This window comes from Danio aesculapii, chromosome 2, assembly GCF_903798145.1.
Source record: "Danio aesculapii chromosome 2, fDanAes4.1, whole genome shotgun sequence".
NCBI classification, from domain to species: domain Eukaryota; kingdom Metazoa; phylum Chordata; class Actinopteri; order Cypriniformes; family Danionidae; genus Danio; species Danio aesculapii.
In genome coordinates this window covers 31,846,646-31,867,707 of record NC_079436.1, presented here as the reverse complement: position 1 = coordinate 31,867,707, position 21,062 = coordinate 31,846,646, and the positions used below count along the sequence as shown (strand labels likewise).

At 38.8% G+C, this 21,062-nt stretch overlaps 1 protein-coding gene across 1 annotated transcript in view; it reads left to right on the top strand.

Moving 5' to 3' along the window:
- asap1a (ArfGAP with SH3 domain, ankyrin repeat and PH domain 1a) overlaps positions 1 to 20,907 on the top strand; it is a 96,634-nt gene extending 75,727 nt beyond the window's left edge. Inside the window, exons 20-30 of the mRNA XM_056477383.1 lie at positions 1,358 to 1,443; positions 1,616 to 1,731; positions 4,661 to 4,728; positions 4,885 to 4,992; positions 7,637 to 7,862; positions 8,223 to 8,384; positions 10,795 to 10,870; positions 11,195 to 11,259; positions 12,794 to 13,344; positions 14,697 to 14,819; positions 17,397 to 20,907. Coding sequence (XP_056333358.1) covers positions 1,358 to 1,443; positions 1,616 to 1,731; positions 4,661 to 4,728; positions 4,885 to 4,992; positions 7,637 to 7,862; positions 8,223 to 8,384; positions 10,795 to 10,870; positions 11,195 to 11,259; positions 12,794 to 13,344; positions 14,697 to 14,819; positions 17,397 to 17,471 — 1,656 coding nt within the window. The 3' untranslated portion in view covers positions 17,472 to 20,907. The remainder of the gene's footprint in view (positions 1 to 1,357; positions 1,444 to 1,615; positions 1,732 to 4,660; positions 4,729 to 4,884; positions 4,993 to 7,636; positions 7,863 to 8,222; positions 8,385 to 10,794; positions 10,871 to 11,194; positions 11,260 to 12,793; positions 13,345 to 14,696; positions 14,820 to 17,396) is intronic.
- Positions 20,908 to 21,062: the final 155 nt, after the last annotated feature.

Below are 21,062 nucleotides of genomic sequence, written 5' to 3'. Positions count from 1 at the left end.
ACTTAAGTTTTTTTACTAAAGAAAAGTAAAAAAAAATTAGCAATATGAAGTGTACACAAAATATAAGCAACAAAATACAATATAGTTAGCTAGTTAGTCAACTTTTTTCCCCATGTTTGAACATGCACTGAAAAATGACAAATGATTGATGTTCACTTTTTTTTCATTTAATTTGTTAATTACATATTATTTTCTACACTGTTTAAAGTGCTGGATTCCACCCAATTCCTTCATGTTGTCTTAACTGAATTGTTTTTAGAGCTTTAAATGGATTGAACGTAAAACAATTACGTCATATTTGAGAAATAATATTTGAAACAATAATTCAAGAGTTCACACTTAGCTGATGGTTAATAATAAAGCTTGTTTGGCATGCTGTCCTGGAAGAGAGCCCTGAGCTTATGAGATCCTCGAGCCCTGGGCTCCCTCCCGTTTGCAGGGTGAGAGGGGATTTTGAGCTTAGGTGGGACCTTAGTCAGGGAGGTGATCAATAACCCGATGGTCACTCTGTCTGAGCTCCAGCGTTCTTCTGTGGAGAGAGGAGAACCTTACAGAAGGACAACCATCTGTGCAGAAATCCACCAACCTGTATGATAGAGTGGCCAGACGGAAGTCACTCCCCACCTGGAATTTGTCAAAAGGAATCTGAAGGACTCTCAGACCATAAGAAACAAAATTCTCTGGCCTGATGAGACTAAAATTGAACTTTTTGGAGTGAATGCCAGGTGTTATGTTTCGAGAACACCACGCACCGCTCATCACCAGGCTAATACCATCACTAAAGTGAAGCATGGTGGTGGCAGCATCATGCTGTGGGGATGTTTTTCAGCAGCAGGAACTGGAAGACTAGTCTGGATAGAGGGAAAGATGAATGCAGCAATGTACAGAGACATCCCAAATGAAAACCTGCTACAGAGTGCTCTTGACCTCAGACTGGGGTGGCAGTTCATCTTCCAGCAGGACAATGACCCAAAGCACACCACCAAAATATCAATGGAGTGGCTTCACAACAACTCTGTGAATGTCCTTGAGTGGCCCAGCCAGAGCCCAGACTTAAATCCTATTGAACATCTCTGAAGAGATCTGAAAATGGCTGTACACCATCGCTTCCTATCCAACCTGATAGAGCTCGAGAGGTACTGCAAAGAGGAATGGGCAAAAATTCCCAAAGACTGGTGTGCCAAACTTGTGACATCATTTTCAAAAAGACTTGAAGCTGTAATCGCTGCCAAAGGTGCTTCAACAAAGTATTGAAAAATGTGGAAAAAGTGAAGTGCTGTAAATACTTACCGGATGCACTGTAAATGAATGCAAATATTTCGGAGTAATTTTTTTGGTTTTGACTCTCTGTGTACAGGACCCAGGAGAAACAGCTCTGCACTTTGCTGTTCGGACATCAGACCAGACTTCACTGCACCTGGTGGACTTTCTTGTCCAAAACAGGTAATAGACAGAACTGTGGTGTGCATTTGTTTCTCATTAGGAGAGGATTAACATGCAGGATGGTGAAGATTGATGTTTGTGTGTGTGTGTGTGTGTGTGTGTGTGTGCGTGTGTGTGTGTGCGTGCGTGCGTGTGTGTGTGTGTGTGTGTGTGTGTGTGTGTGTGTGTACAGTGGGACTCTGGACAGACAGACGGAGAGTGGAAACGCTGCTCTCCATTACTGCTGCACATATGAGAAGCCAGAGTGTCTCAAACTGCTGCTCAGGGGAAAACCGTCTATTGACCTGGGTAAGTAGATTAGCTTTACTACACACTGACAATGTTTTGACAGAGACACAGAAGAAATGAAAAAAGGCAAATTTAAATGTGATGTTATTATTATGTTAAACTTGTTCAATTGATTTATTGTTTGTCAGAGTTTATTTAAAACTTTAAATAAATTCCTGCAGTTATTTTATATTATTATTATTATTATTATTATTATTATTATTATTATTATTATTATTATTATTATTATTATTAGTAGTAGTAGTAGTAGTAGTAGTAGTAGTATTATTATCATTATTATTATTATTATCATTATTATCATTATTATCATTATTATTATTATTATTATTATTATCATTATTATTATTATTATTTTTATTATTATTATTATTATCATTATTATTATCATTATTATTATTATTATTATTATTATTAATATTATTATTATCATTATTATTATTATTATTATTATTATTATTATTATTATTATTATTATTATTATTATTTTTATTATTATTATTATTATTATCATTATTATTATCATTATTATTATTATTATTATTATTATTAATATTATTATTATCATCATTATTATTATTATCATTATTATTATTATTATTATTATTATTATTATTATTATTATTATTATTATTTCTGCGACTTTTATGAAATCAAAATTAACTCTTCTTGTTTTCATATGTATATACAGAAGTAGTGCTTGCTATTGTAAACTAAGTATCTGTGCACTTCATTATTTTGTAAAAATTTCTTTATTCCATAATCTTTAATCAAATACCATAAATTTACCTCCCGCCTCGAAACGACTTTTCTTTACTTCTGGTCACATAGAGTGTCTTTAGGGCAGGGTTATCAGAGCATTTCTCATTTTTATTCATCTTTAATTCATTCATCAATTTTCCTTCATTTTGGTAACAATGTCCATCTTCCTATGATCCAAACGAATCCCAAAGGATTTTTTTTCTAACTTTAGGACTGTTTAAATTGGATGTATATCACAATATGAATAAAAAAGACAATTTTTGTTTCATTACAAATTTTAGTTTAAATTTAAGCCAAATAAAGGTATGATTTTTTTAAATTACACTGACCCCAAAAAATCACTCTGACATTAACAATTTAAATATTTAAATTACAGTATATACAGCTGAAGTCAGAATTATTAACCCTCCTGAATTATTAGCCCCGCTGTAAATTTTTTCCCCCAATTTGTTTAACGGAAGATTTTTTTTCAACATGTCTAAGTACAATAGTTTTAATAACTCATTTCTGATTACTTTTATCTTTGCCATGATGACAGTACATAATATTTTACTAGATATTTTTCAAGATACTGTTATTCAGCTTAAAGTCACATTTAAAGGCTTAACTAGGTTAATTAGGTTAATTATGCAAAGTAGGGGAATTAGGCAAGTTATTGTATAATGATGATTTGTTCTGTAGAAAATCGAAAAAAAAAAAAACATTGCTAGGGGGCTAATAGTAATGCTAGTAATAAAATGGTTAAAAAAAATTAAAATTTTTATTTTATTTTAGTCAAAATAAATCAAACGAGTCTTTTTCCAGAAGAAAAAAATATAGAAAATATTATAGTAAATATTATAGTAAATATATAATAAATAGGAAATAAAAAATAAATAGGAAATACTGTGAAAAACTCTTTGCTTTGTTATACATCATTTGGGAAATATTTGAAAAAAGAAAAAAATTTTCACACAAGGGCTAATAATTTTGACTTCAATTTTAGTGACGATATTTAGCCATATTGCACTGCTACAAATGTGATATTACATTTATACAACAGCTTGACAGCATAATTGTGTGTATAAAAAAGAAAATCAAACACAGAGTCCTAAATCCATTTTATAAGAGGAACTATTTTCTTTCGCGATTCCTTCACCTCTGCATTTGATGTCGGAACAGCAGAAACCGTTGCTCACTCATTTTAGAGCTAGTATTTGAATGATTCTCTAGCGTAATGTCTAAAGGGATGACAAAACAGGTGATTTTTGCTGACATTTTAAGATTATAAGTCTGAACAGCATGAAATGCCATCTTAGTCTACAGAGATTTCCCAGTATTTCTCTGTTGCAATCGGGAGATCACAATATTACTATGGTATAATCCAGCACTACAACATACAAAAGAGAGAGATCATCATTAGAAAGTCATTTACCTGTTTAATAAGGATTTGATCATTATGAAATTGCACTGTTTTTCTCTTCTAAGGGTTTATTATGCGGTCTCTGTCACCATCGTTTGGCTGTCACTGTCTTTTGGCATCTTTTGAAAGGCATTGTCTCTCAGAAATTTAAAATAAATTAAAATAAGCACTATACTTACATACTTGCATAGTTGCAATCTAAACAACTACATCCTCGACTAAAAAAAGCCTCAAAAGTACATTATATTGTCCAACAGCTGCAATATTTGTCAAAATGTAGAGTGTCCTCTGGTTGTCGCTCTTTGTGGGCGGAGTAATACACAAGGGTGAAGGGTTAAGAGGCTGGTCGAGTGCTGTTATTTGCAGTATACCACACGGCTATCAGACAATCAGATTTAAGAACCGGACAGAACTGCTGTATATATATATATATATATATATATATATATATATATATATATATATATATATATATATATATATATATATATATATATATATATATACATACACTCAAGGAATTATTTGAGCTTCTGCAGAGGTTTACTCATCTCAACTGAAAAAACAGGCCTCTGGGACACATGTCTGTCTGAATGCTTAGAGGCTCATCTTTCAATATGTTTCATTCCTCAGATTCTTTTCATTTTCACTAAGTAATACACTGCAGCTGACACGCCTAACCTGGAAGCTTTGAGTTTTGCATCTTGCTCAGTTTAAATCTATGTTATATATGCAAATCAAACATGGACTTTCTGTATTTTATTTCAGTTAATCAAAATGGGGAGACAGCATTGGACATCGCCAGACGACTGAGAAATGCACAGTGTGATGAGCTAGTGAGTGATGTATTCTCTTTCTGTTAAGTGGGAAGAACTTTGCCATGCAGCCACCTGCAGCTTCACTGAACAATTGTGTTTTAAATGACTCTAAACATGGCCTTTTGTGGCATTAGAAGTGTATTATGTTAATGGCTCTGTGATTGGATTGTGCAGCTGGTGGAGGCAGCAGCCGGGAGGTTTAATCCTCACGTGCACGTGGAGTATGAGTGGAATCTGCGGCTAGAGGAGATTGATGAGAGTGATGATGACCTGGATGACAAGGTTTGTGTGTATTCGCCTTCTACTTTATCTCATAACTCTCTGTACTGGAGCTCCACTTTACTCTGCTATTGTAATATAATAAGCTGCATGAGAAGTACAAGGATATTTTGACTCAATTCATAGTTTAGTGCTTGTTGCTGGAAAATGAATTTTCTGCTAAAATATGTAAAATATGTCATCATTTACTCACCCTCAAGTAGTTTCAAACTTGTGCAAAACCTGCAAAGATTGTTGTTGTTCCATAAAAAAGCAGGAAAAGAAACTTGTATATGTTTGGAACAGCTTGAGTGTGAATAAATGAGGGTAAAATATACCTTCATGAAAACAAAACATGTACATTACTATGAAAAGGGCAAAAATATTATACATAATAAAAGTATTTGAGAAGCGTAAATGCGTAATAATAAATATACAATCACCAGTCATTTTATTAGGTACACCTTACTAGTACTGGGTTGGACCCCTTTTGCCTTCAGAACTGCCTTAATCCTTCGTGGCATAGATTCAACAAGGTACTGGAAATATTCCTCAGAGATTTTGGTCCATATTGACATGATAGCATCACGCAGTTGCTGCAGATTTGTTGGCTGCACATCCATGATGCGAATGTCCTATTCCACCACATCCCAAAGGTGCTCTATTGGATTGAGAACTGGTGACTTTGAAGGCCATTTAAGCACAGTGAACTCATTGTCATGTTCAAGAAACAAGTCTGAGATGATTCGCGCTTTATGACAGGGTGCGTTATCTGCTAGAAGTTGCCATCAGAAGATGGGTACACTGTGGTCATAAAGGGATGGACATGGTCAGCAACAATACTCAGGTATGCTGTGGCATTGACACAATGTTCAATTAGTACTAATGGGCCCAAAGTGTGCCAAGAAAATATCCCCCACACCATTACATCACCACCACCAGCCGAAACTGTTGATACAAGGCAGGATGGATCCCAGCTTTTATGTTGTTGACACTAAATTCTGACTCTACCATCTGAATGTTGCAACAGAAATCGAGACTCATCAGACCAGGCAACGTTTTTCCAATCTTCCTTTGTCCAATTTTGGTGAGTCTGTGTGAATTGTAGCCTCAGTTTCCTGTTCTTAGCTGACAGGAGTGGCCATCCGCGTCAAGGTTCGCCATGTTGTGCGTTCAGCGATGGTCTTCTGCATACCTCGGTTGTAACGAGTGGTTATTTGAGTTACTGTTGCCTTTCTATCAGCTGGAACCAGTCTGGCCATTCTCCTCTGACCTCTGGCATCAACAAGGCATTTGCGCCCACAGAACTGCCACTCACTGGATATTTTCTGTTTTTTGGACCATTCTCTGTAAAGCCTAGAGATGGTTGTGCGTGAAAATCCTAGTAGATTTATCAGTTTCTGAAATACTCAGACCAACCCGTCTGCCACCAACAACCATACCATGTTCAAAGTCACTTAAATCACCTTTCTTCTCCATTCTAATGCTCGGTTTGAACTGCAACAGATCGTCTTGACCATGTCTACATTCCTAAATGCATTGAGTTGCTGCCAAGTGACTGGCTGAAATTTGCATTAACGAGCAGTCAGACCGGTGTACCTAATACAGTGGCCAGTGAGTGTATATACTGATCTTAAATTTGAAAATTTGCAGTTACTTATGAAAATGTTAACGATTTCAAAGGGGTTAAATCTGACTGTTTTCTTTAAGCCAATGCTTTCTGATGCTTTTAATGATGTATTAATTATTAATAAAGTAACTGAAATAGTTACACTGCCATATTAAACAGGCAAACTTTACTATTACCCTACATTATGTTTCCAAAATAACCTTTCCAACAATCCTGAAAAATATATTGCTGGCATTAGGATAATGCACAAATAAAACCATTTATAAATGCATATTTAAAACCTATGGGAAACTCTAGATTAATGTCTATATATTCATTCATTCATTTTCTTTTCGGCTTAGTCCCTTTATTAATCTGGAGTTGCCACAGCGGAATGAACCGCCAACTTATCCAGCACATGTTTTACGCAGCGTATGCCCTTCCAGCTGCAAATCATCACTGAGAATCATCCATACACACTCATACACTATGAACAATTTAGCCTACCCAATTCACCTATAATTTGGTGACCTATACCTATACACCTATGTCTTCGGACTGTGGGGGAAACCGGAGCAAACCCACGCAAACATGAGGAGAACATGCAAACTCCACACAGAAACGCCAACTGACCCAGCCGGGACTCGAACCAGTGACCTTCTTGCTGTGAGGCGATCGTGCTACCCACTGCACCACTGTGCTGCCCATGTCTATATAAGTCACATTAAACAGTTAACAATAGAGTGTTAAAAGGCCAACAATGCACCTATTCATAGAAAATAATGAGAGTTTTAAAGTGTATCACAAAATGACATTTTATTGCATTGTAAAAGTGGCTCCTCATTTACAGAGATCTGTGACTAGACACATGAGAACCGAAAACACCATTAAGAGTCAAAACATTGCAACACTTGAACATGAAAGCACACACACCTCCACCTCAACACCACATATCCACAGCACCACCTAATGCATTTGATTGCAATTGCAAAGTTTTGGAGAAGATGTTGACCACTCTCAAAATCAAATGATGTGGTGTCATTTTTTTTTAATCCTCAGCCCAGTCCAGTGAAGAAGGAACGTTCTCCTCGACCTCAGAGCTTCTGCCATTCGTCTAGCGTGTCTCCTCAGGAGAAATTAACTCTGCCGGGATATTTAGGACACAGGGACAAGCAGAGACTGTCCTATGGAGCCTTTGCCAACCCTGTCTACAGCACCTCCACCGAAACCCCTGCATCTCCAGTCTCAGAGGGACCCACCATAGCCAGCAAGACTCCTGCAAAAGGTAAAATGCCTTTAAATTATGTATGCATGGGCCTAATGGTAAAACAAGCAACCTAGGAAGGTGAGGGATTGTAGATTTGCATGTACCTGCGTCTTTATGTTAACTCTAATTGCGGGGGAGGTGTAATATGCAATCATTTGAGCCTTCAAATAGAGAAACTATTAGTATGATAGTTCAGCCACTAGTTATGTCGTTGTTTGGGAATTGCACCCCTGATTGACGTGTTCTTGATTATTTTGGATGTGCATATCTCTTTACACTCCTCATATGATAATGGGGGTACTGTCTTTGCCCTTGTGCTCTGGTGCACTCGGGTCCTCTTGCTTTAATCATCACAGCGTTATGTGGTCACTGTTTCAGCTCCGTCCTGTGGGCCACCCACCTCTCTGCCGCTAGGATCTCAATCGAGTGCAGGAGGCAGCTCCACTCTGTCTAAGAAAAGAGCTCCTCCTCCACCTCCCGGACACAAGCGCACCCACTCAGATCCCCCCAGTCCCGTACTGCAGGGCCCACAGAGCAAAGGTGCGTTCAGTTTTGTAGATGAAGAAACAATGTTTCGTCGCTAACTCTGCCACTAAAAAAATCAGTTCTGTTGTTTTGATGCTGATAGTGGTGGTGGTTTTTCTCTTTCCTCACCCCACAATGAGAGTTAAAGTTGTTCATCTCCATGTAATGTCTATTATTAGCTCATGGCTGCTATTTTTAAAAGCTTTCAATAATTCATTTTTTCAAAATGACTTTTAGTTTTATTTATGTTTTATTTAAATAAATATTTTATTCAATTATAAAAATTTATAATTTATTGAATTTGTTATTTGGGATTAAAGTCTAAGCACCCAGAAAGTATTCATAGCGCTTCACTTTTTCCACATTTTTTATGTTACAGTCTTATTCCAAAATGGAGTAAATTCATTTATTTCCTCAAAATTCTACACACAATACCCCATAATGACAATGTGAAAAAAGATTTTTTTAAATTGTTGCAAATTTATTACAAATAAAAAGCCTGAAAAATCACATGTACAGTACATAAGTATTCTGAGCCTTTGCCGTGACGCTCTATATTGAGCTCAGGTACATTCTGTTTCCACTCATCATTCTTGAGATGATTCAGCAGCTTAATTGGAGTTCACCTGTGGTAAATTCAGTTGATTGGGCATGATTTGAAAAGACATACACCTGTCTATATAAGGTCCCAAGGTTGACAGTGCATGTCAAAGCACAAACCAAGCATGAAGACAAAGGAATTGTCTGTAGACCTCTGAGACAGGATTGTCTCAAGGCACAAGGCTGGGGAAGGTTATAGAAACATTTCTGCTGCTCTAAAAGTTCCAATGAGCACAGTGGTCTCCATCATCCGTAAGTGGAAGATGTTTGTAACCACCAGGACTCTTCCCAGAGCTGGCCGGCCATCTAACAGGGGGAGAAGGGACTTAGTCAAGGAGGTGATCATTAACCCGATGGTCACTCTGTCTGAGCTCCAGTGTTCTTCTGTGGAGAGAGGAGAACCTTACAAAAGGACAACCATCTGTGCAGCAATACACCAATCAGGCCTGTATGATAGAGTGGCCAGACGGAAGCCACTGCTATCCTGGAATTTGTCAAAAGGCATCTGAAGGACTCTCAGACCATAAGAAACAAAATTCTCTGACCTGATGAGGCTAAAATTGAACTCTTTGGAGTGAATGCCAGACGTTATGTTTGGAGAAAACCAGGCACCGCTCATCACCAGGCTAATACCATCACTACAGCGAAGCACGGTGGTGGCAGCATCATGCTGTGGGGATGTTTTTCAGCTGCAGGAACTGGAAGAATAGTCAGGATAGAGGGAAAGATGAATGCAGCAATGTACAGAGACATCCCGAATGAAATCCCGCTTCAAAGTTCTCTTGACCATGGACTGGGGTGATGGTTCATCTTCAAGCAGGACAATGACCCAAAGCACACCGCCAAAATATCAATGGAGTGGCTTCACAACAACTCGGTGAATGTCCTTGAGCGGCCCAGTCAGAGCCCAGACCTAAATCCTATTGAACATCTCTGGAGAGATCTGAAAATGGCTGTACACCGTCGCTTCCCATCCAACCTGATAGAGCTTGAGAGGTACTGCAATTAGGAATGAGCATAAATTGCCAAAGACAGGTGTATCAAACCTGTGGCATCATATTCAAAAAGACTTGAGGCTGTAATTGCTGCCAAAGGTGCTTCAACAAAGTATTGAACAAAGGCTGTGAATACTTATGTACATGTGACTTTTTTTTTTCAGGTTTTTTATTTGTAATAAATTTGCAACCATTTCAAAAACTCTTTTTTCACATTGTCATTATGGGGTATTGTGTGTAGAATTTTGAGGAAATAAATGAATTTACTCCATTTTGGAATAAGGCTGTAACATTAAAAATGTGGAGCACTATGAATACTTTCCGGATACACTGTATATCGTTTTTTCAAATATGGTCAAGAATATAAAGAATTCTGTAGCAGAACAGGTTACAATCACCATTTTAATTATATTTAATGCTGTTTTTGTATTTGATTGTGTTGATGCTTTCCATGCTAGGTTCATTAGATGTGATCAAAAATATCTTGCTACTTTCATTGCATGTTAAGTAATAGTGTAACATGTCTATTATGTTAGATATGCTTTTTAAAATGTTTGAGGACACTAAATTCTATATTTGTGTCTATATAAATTCTATATTTTCAAGGTTTTCCCAATCACTGTCCACAGTTTTTATATTTTCCAAAAAAACTAAACATACTGAGCTAGAATCTGATAACGTAATTTAAAGCATCATCTTTATCTTTAAGGTTGTTTTGATAACATGATAGTTGCTGGGGCACAAAAACAAGAGTGTAAGATATGACCAATAAAATAAGGGAACTTCAAACTCACTTTAAACCACTTCCTGTTTTATTTTGAACCTCATAGGAAGTGAGTCCACACCTCCTTCTGCAAATCGGACATCCCCGGCCAACAAGTTTGAGGGAATCCAGCAGCAGCAAAGGTGCTGACTTTTGGACATGCTGAATCTCTGAATTTCAGTTGAATTTCACACTGATGAAAATGCTGCAGTCTTAATTAGAAAAACTTGAGGTTTTACATTTTCTGATTGACACTAATTTCATTCTCTACTGCCAGTGTTCCTCTGTAAATGTATGACAGTGTTTGGTTTTACAATTTAATTATCCTGTTTGGCAAAATAAACATTGTAAGCCTTTACTGTAAACCTTTACCTTTAACCTTTAAAACTTTAAAGTTTAAGCATTTCAATTTGATGTTATCTTTATGAATCCACCATGAAGATTTTGTTTGTCTGATTTTTTTTCAGCACTACTTCTATGAACACAAAAGCAACATTCGGCCCACGAGTTCTTCCCAAACTACCTCAAAAAGGTTTGTTTTTTATGACATTAAGGGTTCGTTCACTCTTGGCAGGTTTGGTTCAATTAAAAACAAGTGAAGTCACTGTTGCCTCACAGCAAGAACATCACTGGTTCTAGTCCTTACCAAGCCAGCCGACGTTTCTCTGCGGAGTTTACACGTTCTCCCCGTGCTCACATGGGTTTCCCCCGGGTTCCCCGGTTTCCTCCCATCGTCCAAAAACATGCAACTTAAGTTAATTGACTAATCCAAATCAGCACCATAGACATGCTCCCAGTATGTAGTTATCTCTTAAGAGCAATCTGTTCATTAACTACTACAGCAGGGGAGTTCTCGAGATCTACCTGAGCTCAAACTCCCCTCTCGCCTTGCAAACGGGAGGGAACCCCGGGCTTGAGGATCTTATGAGCTCAGGGCTCTCTCCTGGGACAGCATGCCAAACAAGCTTTATAATCAATCATCAGCTAAGTGTGAACTCTTGAAACTCTGGTGCGATTGCTGTGTTAGTGCAGTTCATTTGAATAAGTGTGAGCACTGCTATCCAAATGTGGGTGCACACTAAATAATTGGAAGCAGACTACTAAACTGATAGGTCTCAGTCCACTTCCAAATGATATAAAGATTAATTGAAAACAGATGCCATAAGGTGACCCAGCAGGCACACAACATCATAAGATTAATATTAAGTTAGTTTTAGGTCATGACATCAGGCCAAAATTCAATGTCTAGCCAGCGTCTAAGGACAACGTTATTTTGATATCCAATAGCGACGACAAATTACGTTGATATTTGGTTGATTTTAGATTGTGTTGGAAAGTGACCAAAATCCAACGTCAGATAAATGTCATAGTGGTAACGTCCACACAACGTCATAGTGTAACATGATTAGACATTAATATTTGGTAGATTTTAGGTTGGACGTCAGCCTGATGTTGGGTTCTGACGTCAACCCGATTTTCATTTCCAAACAGTCTGAAATTTTGTTCAAGCGTTGTCCAAAGTGTCCAAAAAAGCATTAATATATTTATTTTCTTCCTAATATTAACAATGGCGTCGTCAATCCATGTGATTGGTTATGGCCAGGGCATATCTGGCCAAGCTCCTCCGTCCGGGTGAAGTCACGTTATTTGCGACAAACGCGGGATGGTGATGTGATGCTCTCCACATGTAGCGAAACCATTAAGCGAAACAAACGGCAAAATTAGAAAATGTAAGTTTGCGTATTCCTGGTTGAAGAAAGATGAGATTAAACAGTAGCTGAAGCCTATCGCTGAAAACAACCGCGTAATTAATTCTCTCAAGCTTTGTTTCCTCCAAGCTTATCTGAGTTCTGTTGCATAGTTGTGCTCCATTGATTTATTTAACTACAACTGTTTATTAACAACTGTTTAACAAGTTAAAGGTTTGATACTGATTAGAATTTGAAGTGGCATTGAGGTCTCAAAATATTCTGAGAAGGTCTTAAAAAAAGTCTTAAAAAGGTATTGAAATGACCTTTAGCATTCCTGCATATACCCTGTTTAATAAACCTATGTTTCTCTTTCAGTGGCACTACGAAAGATTGACACAATCCACCTCCCATCAGTGGACAAGTCTGGTCCTGATGTCCTTCAGAAACCCCCACAGGCCCAGGACGCGCCTCCCACCAGAGCCTCAGATACAATAACCAGACCCACTGAGCCTCCACCTAAAATCCCACAGGTCGCAGAACGATCCCAGCCTGTGGAGGTCCCGCAGAAACCGCACATCTCAGACCTTCCCCCCAAACCGCAACTATCAGATCTTCCCCCCAAACCACAACTGTCGGATTTACCACCGAAACCTCAGCTTTCTGACCTGCCCCCGAAACCTCAGCTTAAGGATCTTCCCCCTAAGCCGCAGATCAGTGATCTGCCTTCCAAACCGGCCGTGTGTTCAGCGTCTGAGGCCACACAGAGGCAGTCGACGCAGGAGGAAACTAGTCCGAAGCCCCAGCTGACGGAGTCATCCAGCCAGCAGGAGGAGCTCTCGCCCCGACAGGCCAGCGAGGACACTAACGGAGCGCCCGCAGGAACCTTGGAGATGCCGGTCCCGATGCCACGCAAAATTAACACAGTAGTGAGTAAAAGGCACTTTAGACAGTCTTATATGGGTCAAACGTGAGACGTCAACAAACGTTCCATCATCATTCAGTGTATTAGAGACATATTTATTATGATATGTATACATAAATATAAAAATGTAGTACATATGCATTATTTTGATGCCCTTTTTCGTCTTTGACACAAATAGATGCACTTAAAAAATCTTTTTTAAATCTTATTTTATGAATTGCTGTTGTTTTATGATTTTAAACCTTACAAAAAAGGGGCATTTTGCTATAAAAAGGCATTTTATACAATATTTAAAGCTTTTTTTTTTCTTCATTATTCATTTATTCATTCATTAATTAATTTTTTTCTTCGGCCTAGTCCCTTATTTATCACGGGTCGCCACAGTGGAATGAACCGCTTACTATTCCAGCATATGTTTTACGCAGCGGATGCCCTAATCTTTTCGGCTTAGTCCCTTTATTAATCCGGGGTCACCACAGCGGAATGAACCGCCAACTTATCCAGCACGTTTTACTCAGCGGATGCCCTTCCAGCCACAACCCATTTCTGGGAAACACCCACACACTCTCATTCACACTCATACACTGCGGACAATTTAGCCTACCCAATTCACCTGTACCGCTTGTCTTTGGACTGTGAGGGAAAGCGGAGCACCCGGGAGAACATACAAACTCCACACAGAAACACCAACTGACCCAGCCGAGGCTCGAACCAGCAACCTTCTCGCGGTCAGGCGACAGCACTACCTATTGCGCCACTGCATCGCCTGTTTTTATTATTACTGATAATAATAATAATTATTATAATAATAATAATAATAATTATAATAATAATTATTATTATTAATATATGTTTTTCCTGAGAATCAAATCAGTAAATATAAACATTTTTTGAAAGATCATATAAAACTTATGACTGGCGGAATGCCTCCTGTTATGTTTGTATTAATATAATTTAAATTGTAATATTTAAAAAGTTAAATTATTATAAGGAATAATTGATGTCGGCCATTCAGTTATTATAAAGGGAGTGGAAAGGCAGGTGTGCATCATTTTCTAATAATTCAACAGACCAGAGTCAGTTACTCTGCTTATTTTTGGAGACCACGCCTAAAAACACTGTTCAGATGTATCACAAGACATTTGTCTGTTTTTTGTCCTAAAACAGTTCCTGTGTGTATTACTAGTTTCTTATGCATCTAATCCAAATCCTTAAAATATATGCTGGATAAGTTGTCGGTTCATTCCGCTATGGTGATTCCTGATGAGTAAAGGGAATAAGCTGAAGAAAAATGAATAAATGAATAAATGTCTACAGGTTTAACACTAAAATAACTGGAGTCCATGTCATTTGCAGGCAAAAAACAAAGCAAAGCGTGTGAAAACCATCTATGATTGCCAGGCAGACAATGACGATGAGTTGACTTTTGCGGAGGGCGAGGTTATAATTGTCACAGGAGAGGAAGACCAGGAGTGGTGGGTAAGTAAACATGTGCCATGTAGTTTCAACCAGTGTATACTGTTAACGTGGTGGTTCACACAAAAGAAAATCTGCTGTTCATTTACTTAACATACTGTTAAATTGGAAGTTTACCTAAAAGAAAAAAATGCTTTTAATTTACTTATCGTCAGGCTATCCAAAATGTAGATGGCTTTTTCTTTTCAGTAGAACAAGATTTTTTAAATGAAACTGGTGATTCATAAAGTGCAAGTTGAGTTCTTCAATCAAAGTCTGACCATTTGCTTCTGCATTTGGAGTGGCGTTGTTTTCATGTTGATGTCAGTTTGACGGCTTCAGCCACAATATTCTTAACCACGGCCCTCTTACCATTAGTTTGCTATGAGTGAATGATGTGCAAAAAGAAAGCCCCACCCCTTACTAACATATTGAAATAAAAGTCTTGTGACGCCTTTCCACTGCACACCACAGTCAGAATACGCCCCTTTGTGGCAGTCACACAGAATTTTCAGTTTTGTCGTGCACCGTGGGAGAGAAGCTGATTCTCGTGGTGTCAGAAATAAAGGAGTGCAAAACTAAGAGCAAGTGTGTTCACCATGGTTGAATGAATGAATGAACAAATACTAGAAATTCATAGACCGCAAAAGATTGGGAATGTGGAGACAGCATTTGAAATACTATTTTTTAACTCATTTATGAATAGAAATATGTTTTTTTAAATACAAAAGGTTCATAAAGCTTTTTAGCTTTAGTGCGGATAATATTGGTGTCCAGCATAATGTTCTTTTTCCTGCAGTCACTGATCCACAAAGAGAAAGCAGACTCCCTCCTCAAGGGGGTCACAGCAGAGGTGCCGCACACATGACAGTTCAACGTAAACACGAACTCGCACATTCGCGAGTTATTTAAAATTATTCAGATGGCTCTCTGTGGTGCGGCAGAAATATGAACTGTGTGCCGAGTTGTAGCTGGGCACCACAGACAGCCGCCGACTTGCGGCGCCAGTGTGGGTACCCTGAAACCTATGTTTGCATGGCGCTGCGTGGTGCAGCACATCCGGTGTGTCACCCCCCTTTATGATGGTATTGCTGCGGACAGTTAAAACTGATCCTTCAAGTCGGCACCAGTGGTGTAGTGGTTAGTGCATTGACACATGCACTCCGGTGCTCATGGCGACCTGAGTTCGATTCCGCCTTGCGGCCCTATGCCGATCCTTCCCCTCTGTCTGCTCCCGGCGCTTTCCTGTCAATACTCTCTACTGTCCTATCTAATAAAGGTGAAAACCACAAAAAATAATAAAAAAAAAAAGCTGATCCTTGAAACTCACACTTCTATCAATCGAAGATTCATGTTATTTGGCAAGCTGAACACATTCTGTGCTGTACGAGACATGGAGGAGATTAATAACAACGGTCTACAGCAGGGGTGTCAAATGTATGGGTTTAATCCGGCATGCAAGATGATTCTGTAAAGTATAAAAATGAGATGCAAATTTTCAATAAAAGAAACTGCTGTTCCAATTGTGACCACTGGATTGTGCAATTGCAAACTGTTGATTTCATCCAATCCAGAAGCCTGAATTAGCATCAGCGTGACACCCTTCTCAAAAAGAAAGACCACATCTATGACCTGCAATACCAACTGAGGTGATCTCACATAGAAACGTAACTATTTCACGTTTGGTCATTTTAGTGGCTAATTCGTATGAGTTCAGTCAGACGAAAATGTATGATATAAAAGGAGGAGGCGTGGCACCCAACCACACCCCCTAAACACGAACGTCATTGGTGGATAAGCAGATCGTACAAAATTGTACGAATGAGATCATATGAATTAGCTACTAAATCAAAAAGTTACGCATTGCTGTGAGATTGTGTTGTCCTCAGGCTCCAGCTTTATGTTTAATGTTGATCGTATTAAAATGAAGAAAACAATCTGAAGTTGTTGTTTTTAAGTTATATATATATCATGAATTTACCAGTCCGGCCCACTTGAGAATAAATTTTCCTCCATGTTGCCCCTGAGCTAAAATGAGTTTGACACCGCTGGTCTACAGCCAATCAGGATGCAGAACACAATGCGCAAAAAAAAAAAAGCATGTCAAATTTCACTAAAAAAATCGGTGAAACTGCGAGACCGCGAAAGGTGAACCGCGTTATAGCGAGGGACCACTGTATAGGCTTTTTTTTCTTTTTTAAAAAGTTAGAAAAAACAAAAAATAATTCTCATCTCACGCACATGGACCTGATTGAACTACACTGGAATACATCACGTCCAGTCGGCCAATCGCATATGATCTAGTTGCAAAAGTTCAAATATTCGCAACTCAAATCAGATTCAAATTTTCTGTAAACAGGGATGATCAGAACTCCACGCAGCTCTCGGACTACTCTCTGTTGGAAATGAATAACTTCCGGTCTGTCGTTTGTCGTTTGTTGTGTGCAATGGAAAAGCGGCTTCAGCAAATTCTGTAATGTTTTACATAAGAAAAAGTCACCTTAATCATCTTAACCTGAGGGAGAGTAAATGCACAGCAGATTTATTTATTTATAAGTATCCAATTAATGTATCCAATTAAATCAACCTGCATTTTCACAGATCGGGCACATAGAGGGTCAGCCTGAAAGGAAAGGGGTCTTCCCAATGTCCTTCGTGCACATTCTGTCGGACTGACAGCGCATGACCGGCAGCCGAGAGGCTCTTTAACTAGCACAAGCTCCGCTCTCTCTGGCCTCACACTGGACTGTGGGCATTGCCTCTGTACATAGCTGCTGAAACCCAAACGGTCTTCAAACACACACGAAACATGAAGTATCAAACCCATGCTCCCTTAATCCTCAAGGGTGAAATGTGTAAACTATGTGTTGTTCATAAACTGTGTTATCCTGCCTACCAGTATTATCGTAGCCATGGCAGCCCAGCATGCCAAAACTGGGTTTGCAGTAGCTATACTTGGAAATCTAGCACTTAACATGTATGCTGTAACTTTGTGTATGTGTACACATATAGAATTATACGTATGTCCATTTTAAGTGTCTCTTTGTACATACATATGCACAGACGTAAGTGTATATTTATGTACGTATGTATAATGTACAAGTGTGCAAATGTATGTTAACCCTGCTTGCTTATGGAGCCAGAGTGACTCTAGACATTTTAGTGTACTGTTTTAAATGAAGAAAAAAAAGAGGAAACAACTCAAATCATCTCTTAATTTTTTTTTTGGAAGGCCTAAATAATAAGCAAGATTACATAAATGCTACACCAGTGTTGAAATTCCCAGCATAGTGGCATGCTGGTCAGGGATTAAAACCAAAATGTAAAGGTTTAAACATCTCATCTGCTATACATAATCAGAATATGCATTCATTCAGACTGCATCACTTGCATCAAAGCCCAGAAAACATCTTCATTATGAATGCCTCTGTAAGTAGGAGGACGATTTACAGCCCTAGAAGATTGCTGGCATACTCTTAGCACCTCGGTATACTCTTAGCGAAATTGTTTCTCGTTCATAATTTAGAGGATAAAAGACATTTTAAAGTACAGTTAGCGAATATCCCAGTGCTGCCCATACTGTTTGCTTTCTTCCAGATGTCAGAATAAACATACAACTAAAGTGACAGCGCTGAGAAAACAGCAGTTAAGAAAGCACCCACATAACCCCGCCAGTCTTACATTACCCAGCCCACTCTGAGGTGGGATCGAACGGCGATTCTTTGTATGGGAGTCGGTTGCTTTACAAGGAGGCTAAAGACCATGGCCTTTAGTGTCTGTCACTAGAGCACCTTTAGAGGTCAGAGGAGTGAGGTTTACCTGCTCAGCACTTCACTAGCTGACGTCTGCTACACTCACCCACCTACACCTCACTCCCATCCGGGTCACGGCACCAATGTAACCCAGCCGGTTCTACACTACCCGGCTCGCTCTGAGCTGGGATTGAACTGCCTGTTCTCCGTATGGGAGTCGGTTGCTCTAACAAGGAGGCTAAAGACCATGACCTCTAATGTCTCTCGCTAGAGCACCTTTAGAGGTCAGAGGAGTGAGGTTTACCTGCTCAGCACTTCACTAGCTGACGTCTGCTACACTCACCCACCTACACCTCACTCCCATCCGGGTCATGGCACCAATGTAACCCTGCCGGTCCTAGACTACCCTGCTTGCTCTGAGCTGGGATCGAACCGGCGATTCTTTGTATGGGAGTCGGTTGCTTTTACAAGGAGGCTAAAGACCATGGCCTCTGGTGTCTGTCGCTAGAGCATCTTTAGCGGTCAGAGGAGTGAGGTTTACCCGCTCAGCACTTCACTAGCTGACGTCTGCTTCACTCACCCCCCCAAACCTCACTCCCATCCAAGTCACGCCACCAATGTAACCTTGCCGGTCCTACACTATCCAACCCGCTCTGAGCTGGGATTGAACCTGCCGATTCTTTGTATGGGAGTCGGTTGCTCTAAAAAGGTGGCTAAAGACCATGACCTTTAATGTCTGTCGCTAGAGCACCTTTAGAGGCCAGAGGAGTGAGGTTTACCTGCTCAGCACTTCACTAGCTGGAGTCTGCTTCACCCGCAACTTGGCTCTTTAGTCAAATCATGTCACATTTATTTTTTTAGCACTTTATACAGTATATTACTTTGAAGTAGGCAGCTTTACAGTGTTAAACATGAAATAAACAGTGTTAGCGTTACTTCAAATTAAAATTACGCTTCCGTTTTCACAATAGTGCAGTTTTTAGTATATTTTTAACCTTGGATGTCTGACTTTAACAGACTGAACAGGGGTCACAGAGTCACACCCACTTATGACATCACCATCATTGCAAAATTGTAATCCAAACTTGTTTATCAGCTGAAGAAAGCTCAGTTTGCTCTTTTGATTCGAACTGCTTTTTCAAAGTCAATTTCTCTTAAAGTATACCAGGGCTTCAACCTTAATGCTTCATAGGCGCTATTCATATACAGTACTCTCCAAGCAAGTATGCTCATAATAAGTAATAATTTAAGGAACCACTAAAAAAAATCAAATGATCAAAATATTTTAGTGTCTACAAGGTGGTTACGGCTTTGGTTGCATCTGTGGGATCGCTTCATTCCTTGCTCTCCATGCTTGTTTAATGCCAAATCTGACAAAACCGATGCCTCAGACTCTGGGAAAGTGTCCTTGTTGATAGATCATACAATAACCTACCTTCTTCATCTGGTCTCTGGTGATTATTCGCCAATTGTAGAGCATAAGTTATAAAGCGTGTGGATCTGAGTGGTCAAGTGTTGTTGGCTTTATCTAGTTGAGCAGAACGCAATCTGTTACAGGTCGCTTATAGGATGAGTTTTAGCTGTTTGTTTACGGTGACTGTGGAATGTGATTTTTCTTACCGTTTGTTTTGTTGTTTTTAAGTTGAATTGAAGTGCAAGGGGACCCGGCGGTGAGTGACTGACTGTCCGTGTGACTCAGAATGAACTAACGCTGCCTCTTTTTTTCGTTACCCTATCAGGGAGACCAGCATTCACTCTTGTTTTTAACTGTTATTGTATTAACAGCAACAACAACAACAACAAAGAAGATGTATTAATGAATGCCACCTGTACTATATTTGATGATGACAGTATTTGACATTTATAGGGCTAAAGTGTTTCAGCATGGAGAGGGATGGACCCTTCAAGTGTAGTTTATTATTATGGGTTTTGTTCCTCGGTTTTAGGTCATGTTAATGATATTACTCAATGGATGCATAACAGAAACACCTCCAACTTCAGGATTGTGGAATAATGTTCGCTCCCGAGCTGTTTTTGTTAAGACCCCTATGAATAGGCCACTGTTGGAGCGTGTTTTGTCTGTTTCGATGTTCAGTCCAGCACAACTCCAGATGATCCATTCTTGTGTCGCTAATATTGTAGCATATCAAAGCCTGGAAACGGTCAAGAGGACAACTTCACATGTAAGTGAACAAACTGGATTGATTCAGTCCTAATTTTACATTTAGGATGGATTTTGCCACTCTCTCTTACTTTGTTTTTTCTTTGTCTGTGTTTGCTACACTGTAAGTTCAGTCAGAAAGAAAATCAAACTTGGTTATCAAGTCTTCGAATCTTAAAATAAAGACTTTACGTTGAAACCATGAATAGTCATTGTGTTCTTTATTAATTTATTTTGTTTGTATTTATAACTGGGCTCTGATGTTTTCTTTTGGACTTTTAGTAATCTAAATTATTTGTTAACAAAATTTTTATAATTTTTTTACTTTAAAATAAAGAAATAAAGAAGCTCCCC